This window comes from Salmo salar, chromosome 05 (assembly GCF_965601325.2).
Source record: "Salmo salar chromosome 05, fSalSal1, whole genome shotgun sequence".
In the NCBI taxonomy this organism is placed as follows: Eukaryota; Metazoa; Chordata; class Actinopteri; order Salmoniformes; family Salmonidae; genus Salmo; species Salmo salar.
This window is the reverse complement of record NC_138295.1, coordinates 77,395,218-77,405,184: the sequence shown is the minus strand read 5'-3', so window position 1 is coordinate 77,405,184 and position 9,967 is coordinate 77,395,218. Positions and strand designations below refer to the sequence as shown.

The 9,967-nt window shown below is 39.1% G+C and overlaps 1 protein-coding gene across 2 annotated transcripts in view; it reads right to left on the bottom strand.

Moving 5' to 3' along the window:
* Positions 1-7,623: 7,623 nt before the first annotated feature.
* The window catches only part of LOC106574641 (ephrin-A4), a 65,640-nt gene continuing 63,296 nt past the window's right edge, over positions 7,624-9,967 (bottom strand). For both annotated transcript variants that reach the window (XM_045718918.2, XM_045718919.2), the window contains one exon: positions 7,624-9,950. In XM_045718918.2, coding sequence (XP_045574874.1) covers positions 9,850-9,950 — 101 coding nt within the window. In that variant the 3' untranslated portion in view covers positions 7,624-9,849. The remainder of the gene's footprint in view (positions 9,951-9,967) is intronic.

The window sequence follows — 9,967 nt, the reverse complement described above, 5'->3', positions numbered from 1 at the left end:
CCTCTTCATGAGGAAGTTCTTACAGGTATAACTATGAGTCAACATATTGTAAATGCTGACAAAAGAGGGGAAAAGCCTATATTTTTTTTTATTATGGGGGAAAATTGTCAAAGACTGTTGGGGATCTTATCCCGGTATAGGGATTCATTGTCAAGAGACCATGGCGGGAAATTCAAAACTGCAAGAATCTAATAATTTCAATTTCTCAAACAATCAACTATTTCTCACAATTTGAAAGATAAACATCTCCTAAATCCAACCACATTGTCCGATTTCAAAGAGGCTTTACGGCGAAAGCATAAAGTTAGGTTATGTTAGGAGAGTACATTGAAAATAGCTGTGTGTAATGTTTTGTCAATTCAAAGACAGGCGTCACCAAAAGCGGATAACCAGCTAGAATTATGCACCAACCTTTGACAATCTTCCTCAGATGACACTCCTAAGACATTATGTTACACAATACATGCATTTTTTGTTCCATCAAGTTCATATTTATATCCAAAAACAGCATTTTACCGAAGCGGTGAAAATCAGATTTTTTTTTCCTCTGAAATGCTTCCGGTGAACAACGTTACAAATCACAAAATTACTATTCGATAACATTGGTAAATTATAATATTGTCATTCAAATATTCATAGTTTAACATTTCGTAAATGCTACTGCATTGCCAGATTTCAAAATAACTTTACTGGGAAATCACAATTTGCAATAAACCGGGTGCTGTGCTAAGAACAATAGGCTAGGCTATACAGGTTAGCACCATCTTGTAACCATGTAATATCAAAATTACTATTGTCAATATTCCCTTACCTTTGATTATCTTCATCCATTGGCACTTCCAGGAATCCCAGGTTCACTACAAATGCTACTAAAAAGTAGCGCGGGGGGGGGGGGGGGGGGGGGAGTCACGGCGAAAAGTAAAAAAAACCATCTATTTACGTTTGTTCAAACATGTCAAACGTTGTTTAGCATCAATCTTTAGAGCCATTTTTAACGTGAAACATCAGTAATGTTTCAACCCGACCTCTCCTGTGTCTTGAAAAACGTCTTTGAAAAATGTATCGCATCACATGATTACGCAGGTGCAGCCAATAATGAAGTGACGACATCCCAGGGAGGTCAACTTCTCTTCCTTGTCATCCGGTCTCTGTTCATCATAGACGCTTCAAACAACTTTATAAAGATCGTTGACATCTAGTGGAAGCCGTAGGAGTTGCGAAATGAATCCTTTCTCACTGTGGTATCTAATAACAATGCCAAAAAAAAAATAGTACAGCCACAAAATACTATTTTTTTTCTCAGGTTTTTGCCTGCCATATGAGTTTTGTTATACTTACAGACACCATTCAAACAGTTTTAGAAAATTCAGAGTGTTTTCTATCCAAATCTGGTAATAATATGCATATCCTAGCTTCTGAGTTGGTGTATGAGGCAGTTAAAAATGGGCACATATTTTTTTCAAAATTCTCAATACTGCCCCCTAGCCCCAACAGGTCTGGGTGTAGCTGGTGCAGAGGAGTCAGGCGCAGGACAGCAGAGATGAGTAACACAAGTAACTTTACTCAAATATTCCAATAACATGTCGTAATACCGAGCCCACAATAACTGACCTAACACACATAAAACAATCACGCACAAAAACCATGGGAAAACAGAGGGTTAAATAATGAACATGTAATTGGGGAGTTGAAACCAGGTGTGTAAAACAAAGACAAAACAAATGGAAAATGCAAAGTGGATCGGCGATGGCTAGAAGGCCGGTGACGTCGACCGCCGAACGCCGCCCGAATAAGGAGAGGGACCGACTTCGGAGGAAGTCGTGACAAGTTAATTCAATAATTAGAAGGACTTAATTAAATCTGTACTGTTTTTGGGGGGAATAAATAAATAACAATCATTTCAGTTAAACCTCTTGAAAACCAAACAAAACATTTAGAATTGACAGCTTCGTGATAGATTTTGTAATCAACATCGTAAGTACATTTTAGCGTTCCCTGATATTTATTTTATGATAAAAAAATAAGAAATTACAATAAGGTAATTCATTCATAAATGTCTTATATCTAACCAACAGATATTAATCAGAAATTACACAATCAAAATACAATGTAAATACATTTTAAATGACATTGATAATAAAATGGAATTGATGTTATTTGTTAAAAGAAACTGCTGTTTTATAACCTTATAACAATACAGGGTAACCTGTACTAAAGAGCAGTTCATCTTCATAGAGCTACATGTATCACCGAATTCAGTTCATCTACACTGTTAAAATTAACAGATATTTTCAGAATGTTTCAAATAATCAAAATGGATGCCAACACGTCTGGACAAAACATCAATACTTAACTGAAAAAATATAAAACAGTCTTTACTGCACTAAAACAATAACCTCTATTCAAACATAAATACCAACTTTAGGCTCTCATCATTGGTGGAGGGTCTCACCTGGTTAAGAGATCAGTGTGTGTGCCACAATTTTTTGATTGCCTTTTAAGACAGAAGAAGGGTGTACAGGGGTACAAGGGGAAGGAGTGGGGTGAGTCCCCATGCCAGAACAAGATGGGGAAGTGTGATAGAAACCTCCCCCCCCTCCCCTCCGAATTCAATCCCAATCCGGAAGGTAAACCACCAGCCACAGGTCCAGCTAATCGCAGATATGGTCAGATTACTCCCACAGAGTAGCAGGGTCTATTCTCCAAAGAGAGAGAGAGACAGAGAGACACACAGACAGAGAGACACACAGACAGAGAGACACACAGACAAGAGACACAGAGAGAGAGAGAGAGAGAGAGAGAGAGAAACAGAGAGAGAGAGAAACAGAGAGAGAGAGAGAGACACAGAGAGACAGAGAGAGAGAGACACACAGAGACAGAACAGAGACATACTCATAATAAAGTAGAAATACTTCAATAGAAAATGACTCAAGTAAAAGTGAAAGTCACCCAGTAAAATACTACTTGAGTAAAAGTCTAAAAGTATTTGAATTTAAATATACTTCAGTATCAAAAGTAAATGTAATTGCTAAAATATACGGAAGTATCAAAAGTAAAAGTATTAAACATTTCAATTTCTTTATATTAAGCAAACCAGACAGCACAATGTTTTCTGGATAGTCAGGAACATACTCCAACACGTAGACATAATTTAAACTGTAGGAATGAAATAATCAGTTATCCAGTAATACCTGTATGTGTTTGTAACATGTTCAACACATTATCCAGATCTATACAACTAATTGAATATAAATGTATAAATACACTTTATAAAATGTCACTGAACCTGTGTTCAAAGAATGTTTTGCAATTTTTCAGAAAATAAATAACAATCTGAATCAAAAATCATAATCCAGTCATTAGGTAATTCCTGCACTACCGTCACTAAATTTATATGAAAATAATGGTCCTTTGTCCTCAAGAGTCAATTCGCAATTCTCATAAGACATTCCTTACCTCTCAAAGCAAGACACACAACAACAAAATTCCACCCGCTCCCCAGCTCCCCCCATCAAACAATAATAATATTTGATGACATTGGCAGTAATTCCTACTTCAACAATAACATATCATTTGCTTGTTCAAAATTAAAGGTAGTGATTCAAAACCTGGATTGGAAATGGATATTCAAATTAACTATGTAGCTCTGTTTTACTGCTGGAATTCCCTACGTTTTATCACCAACATCTATCCAATCATAAGTGCTGGTACGATGTAGAGGTGGGTGTAGATGTTTGTATGGATGCAGGCATTTATTTACATGTATACATAGACAATCCTGAGTATCAGAGGTCATACAGAGAAGACACACCACGATCAGCACTACACAGGTCATACAGAGAAGACACACCACGATCAGCACTACACAGGTCATACAGACAAGACATCATGATCAGCACTACACAGGTCATACAAAGAAGACACACCACGATCAGCACTACACAGATCATACAGAGAAGACACACCACGATCAGCTCTACACAGGTCATACAGAGAAGACACACCACGATCAGCACTACACAGGTCATACAGCACGGCAGAGAAGACACACCTGGATCAGCACTACACAGGTCATACAGCACAGCAGAGAAGACACACCTGGATCAGCACTACACAGGTCATACAGCACGGCAGAGAAGACACACCACGATCAGCACTACACAGGTCATACAGCACGGCAGAGAAGACACACCACGATCAGCACTACACAGGTCATACAGCACGGCAGAGAAGACACACCTGGATCAGTACTACACAGGTCATACAGCACAGCAGAGAAGACACCTGGATCAGCACTACACAGGTGAGGTTATTATACGTTTTTAAATATGTGGTGACATAATAACTGAAGAACTATACTATTATTACATGTATATGATGGTGAACGGCAGATAATCAGAGATTCATCTTTAAGCTTTTTTTTTTATTGTATTCTGAAAATAAGAATTGTGTGATGGTGCAAATACTTTCTGAATCTGGCTGAATATTTTGGTTAGAAGGAGGAAAGTCTGATTTAAAGCAGCTTATTATGCTTTTTATTAACCTAGAAACACCAAGAACTATGGAACTATTTACAGGAAATAGTCTCTCTATCATCACCTGGAACACTTGTGTTGTTAAACCAACAAATGGCCTCCCAAGTAAGTTGATTGATATAATGAACTATGGCAAGAAACAGAAAGCTGATGTAATCTTCCTTCAAGAAAGTCATATTAGACCTAAAAGTTACAATGACATAAATGAAGTGAGAGGTTTGACCTCTTACTTTCTCCCCCTAGAGACTTCACAATCCTAAAGCAGGTGCTTCCTGAGGACTTGGGCATCTTGTGGCAGTTACTCCCAATGGTTTACGGTTCCTGGGGTCACAAAAAACCTAAACCATCAATGCCCCCTCACCCCAGCACTGCTCCATCTGTGTCTGAAGTACATGGAGCACCGAATCCAGGAGACAGGCACAGTCCTTAGTGTTAGCCGTCAACAACAGTCTTTTGATACACATGAAATGTTATTAGAAAAGCATTGTCCATTAAAGGAGGATACTGCCTTCAGCTTCACCATGAGACTGACTACACCATGAAGTGCTGAACCAGTGCCCTCCATACTAACTGCTATGGTCCATAAGAGCCACCAGGGGAAGATAAGTGAAGGTCAAACCCAGAACCAGTCCTGAAGATCATGTATTATGGTCAAACCCAGAACCAGACCTGAAGATCATGTATTATAGTCAAACCCAGAACCAGACCTAAAGATCATGTATTATGGTCAAACCCAGAACCAGACCTAAAGATCATGTATTATAGTCAAACCCAGAACCAGTCCTGAAGATCATGTATTATAGTCAAACCCAGAACCAGTCCTAAAGATCATGTATTATAGTCAAACCCAGAACCAGACCTAAAGATCATGTATTATAGTCAAACCCAGAACCAGACCTAAAGATCATGTATTATGGTCAAACCCAGAACCAGTCCTAAAGATCATGTATTATAGTCAAACCCAGAACCAGTCCTAAAGATCATGTATTAGTCAAACCCAGAACCAGTCCTAAAGATCATGTATTATAGTCAAACCCAGAACCAGTCCTAAAGATCATGTATTATAGTCAAACCCAGAACCAGACCTAAAGATCATGTATTATGGTCAAACCCAGAACCAGACCTGAAGATCATGTATTATAGTCAAACCCAGAACCAGTCCTAAAGATCATGTATTATGGTCCAACCCAGAACCAGAGCTAAAGATCATGTATTATGGTCAAACCCAGAACCAGACCTGAAGATCATGTATTATAGTCAAACCCAGAACCAGTACTAAAGATCATGTATTATAGTCAAACCCAGAACCAGACCTAAAGATCATGTATTAGTCAAACCCAGAACCAGACCTAAAGATCATGTATTAGTCAAACCCAGAACCAGACCTAAAGAGCATGTATTAGTCAAACCCAGAACCAGTCCTGAAGATCATGCATTATCTGTGACAAACATCAGTGGCCTGAGGGAACACACTAAATGTATTGGGTGTTATAAAACGTAATCATGTAATATTTGTAATTATAAACTGGGTGGTTCAAGCCCTGAATGCTGATCGGGTGACAGCCATGGTATATCAGACCATATACCACAGGTACAACAAAATATGTATTTTTACTGCTCGAATTACATTGGTAACCAGTTTATAATAGCAATAAGGCACCTCGGGGGTTTGTGGTATATGGCCAATATACCACGGCTAAGGGCTCCGCGTTGCATCGTGCATAATAACAGCCTTTAGCTGTGGTATATTGGCCATTTACCACACCTACTTGGGCCTTATTGCTTAATTGTATATAACTGCATTAATGTTGCTGGACCCCAGAAAGAGTAGCTGCTGCCTTAGCAGGAACTAATGGGGATCCATAATAAACCCCAGTAAGAGTAGCTGCTGCCTTGGCAGGAACTAATGGGGATGCATAATAAACCCCAGGAAGAGTAGCCGCTACCTTGGCAGGAACTAATGGGGATCCATAATAAACCCCAGGAAGAGTAGCCGCTGCCTTGGCAGGAACTAATGGGGATCCATAATAAACCCCAGGAAGAGTAGCCGCTGCCTTGGCAGGAACTAATGGGGATCCATAATAAACCCCAGGAAGAGTAGCTGCTGCCTTGGCAGGAACTAATGGGGATCCATAATAAACCCCAGGAAGAGTAGCCGCTGCCTTGGCAGTAACTAATGGGGATCCATAATAAACCCCAGGAAGAGTAGCCGCTGCCTTGGCAGGAACTAATGGGGATCCATAATAAACCCCAGGAAGAGTAGCCGCTGCCTTGGCAGGAACTAATGGGGATCCATAATAAACCCCAGGAAGAGTAGCTGCTGCCTTGGCAGTAACTAATGGGGATCCATAATAAATACAAATCAGATGAGAATATAAACCATGAAATAAGAGACATTAGCCATCATATCCAGGGATATTGGATATCTGGGGCTATAATTTAAAACATACATAAATGTATTTTCAAACATATAGGCCAAAGATAAGCAAACACTGTTTCTCCAATAGAAATCCCTGATCCTGCTTGTAAGCGATGTCATGGCGACATTAGCAAGCTAAGCTCAGGTACAGAAACACGTCATCAGGTCTAATGGTCGTGGCATGCCCAACTGCGCAAACAAATAGATTATTTAGATGGAAGTGGATCTTAAACAAATGCTGATATTACTGTATTCACTGTTGCATATCGGTCTTGATAGGAATATAAATAACTACTGTACATATTATACTGTATAGATGTATGAGCTATGATGTATGAAGGAGTACTCCCAGGAGTATGCAATGTCTTGGTCTTATAAAGGTTCTGCCGACTGTACATCAAATATAAACGCAGATCAATATTCCATTGGTTTTCTCAGGTTACAATGGAATTTCAAACCACGAGGTCATCTGGAGCCTCAGAGGGCTCATAACGAACATACTCCTGTGTATTGAACATATGTTTGTATTCCAGAAATAAAAAAGGTGTGTATTTGTGTGTGTGTGTGTACTGTCTAAATTCATCTTGATTATAGAACTTCCTGTAGTAAAACAAAGAAACAAGAAGGAAGACAAACAAACCGCGAAAAACCACAAATAGCAAAGTTAAGAAAATTCAACAGTCTTATTGCAATCATCTTTATTTTGTCGTCTCACCTTGTATAAAAGGGCTCAGTTTGCAGTTCGCTCTTCATAGAAGATGCTACATACTTCACTAAAATGTGAAAACTAAAAGACAACATATTTTTTTCCTATGAACCGATTGTAATACACTAAAATCTGGGAGCACCAGCTTTATCCAACAAGGTTCCAGACAAAAGTGTTCACACCCCTGGAATAATCATTATATTCCTGAATAACCTGTGTAGACCAGAACAAAATATTTAACTGTTATTGAAGCATATTGTTATCCAAATGTGTGTGTAAAGTAATACTGCAGACTCCTCTTCATGAGGAAGTTCTTACAGGTATAACTAAGTCAACATATTGTACATGCTGTGACAGAAGACAACATTACAATGTGGGGAAAACTGCAGCCCAGAAAAGCCTGTATTTAAGAATGATTAATAATGTTGGATTAAGATAAGCAATTTATCAGAATTATGAATTGAATTAAATATACACTCGTTTTTGTGGGATTAAATGAATAAGAATAATTTCAGGTAAATCTCTCACCTTTGAAAAGAAATCATCTATATTTGTTAGGTTTGTGATATTTCTAATACACTTCTACTGAAAATGTAATTTAGTGATATATTACTTTTGTGATTGGAACATGAAATTGCATTGAAGTAATAAATTCAAAAATGTCATATCTAACCAACAGATACAAGATGACACAATCAAAAGAAAAATGATTTTAAATTGCTTTGATAATAAAATGGCATGTTTTAATGCTATTTGTTTAATGAAAAGATGATAAAAATGTATGTTTTATTAAAGAAAAATACAGGGTAACCTGAAGTGATTTAGTTATTCTTGATAGCACTATAAACAACAGCAATAGGAGTTCATCTACACCTGTAAACATTTGTATAAAAAAAGTTCAGCCGTGTAAAAATGTAGATTTTTTCAGGATGTTTCAAATAATCAAAATGGATGCCAACACATGTCTGGACCTCTACAAAACATCAACATTTAACTGAAACACATAAAGCAGAGTCTTTACTGCACTAAAACAACAACCTCTACTCAAACATAAACACCAGCTTTAGGCCTCTCCTCATTGGTGGAGGTCCTCGCCTGGTAAAGTGCTCAGCAGACAGTCTAAATACTGTACCTGCACACCTGCTTGGTCGGGAGCATCCGTCAATCAGCCCATGTGGTTCGGAGCATGTGAGGTGAAGTGAGGCAGTACCCTCAGTACGTTTCCCACAATTCCTTTTGATTGCCTTTTAAGACAGAGGTAAACCCCCAGACACAGTCCAGTTAATTCCAGATATGGTCAGATTATGACTACAGAGTAGCAGGGTCTATTCTCCAATCCCAGAGTGCCAGGTGTTACAGTCCAGTTGGACCAGTCTAACCAGTAAGATCCCAGTAGAGGGCGTAGCAGAACAGTCACAACATTCCAGTTCATCATTCCCAGGGTTCCACTCACACAGCATATCCTGGTTTAGGCAGTGTCGTCACAAGTTAACTTTTTTAATAAAGTTTGGTCAACTTTTGGTGTTTCTGTGTTTAACAGTTGGTCCCACTTTGGATACAAAAAAAATTGTTGTTTTTCATCTAAAAAACAATGACTTTCAAATCCAATGACGTCAACTCAAAAGCATAGTTCTGTTCAGAAGCAGTCAACTCTGACAGCCAGTCAACTCCAAGTCTGGTCCTCTCCGTAGTAATTTAACAGAACAACGTCTGGACGGTCCACTTTGGCTCAGCTGGCTCATTATGTTCACACACACAGGGAGACAGAGAGAGAGAGAAAGAGAGGGAGAGAGAGACTGGACACAGATGGAGTCTACAGGATGGAGTGGATAAAGGTGTGAAATGAAGAATGAATGCTTTGATGGTAGATTAGTGTCAGTCTGTTTCAGAGGGAGCTTTAGTCAGGAGCGAGGGATGGAAGAGGGGGAACGAGAGGAGAGAGTGGACAGAGAGAGAAAAGAGGAGACCAAGAAGAGAAAGATTAGTGCCACTCCAGAAACGACAGAGGAGATGTGTTGGAGGGTGTGTAGTGTTGAAGTCTGCCCTATTGCAGTCATTTTAGGGTGTGAATTGAAGACTTGGCCTCTCTATGAGGTGTGGATAGTTTAAAGCAGGGACTGAGGGTGTGAGGCAGGCCATCTACAGTGGCCATGGTAGATAGTCAGGAGGTCAGCTTGAATACAGGGATGTTAGATAGAGAGGAAGTTCAAGAGTGGGATGAGGAGGAGGAGGAGGAGAGAAAGAGGAACTGTCCTCATTGAACACACATCACTGTGAAGAGCTGGAGTACCTGAGAGAGAGAGCCAG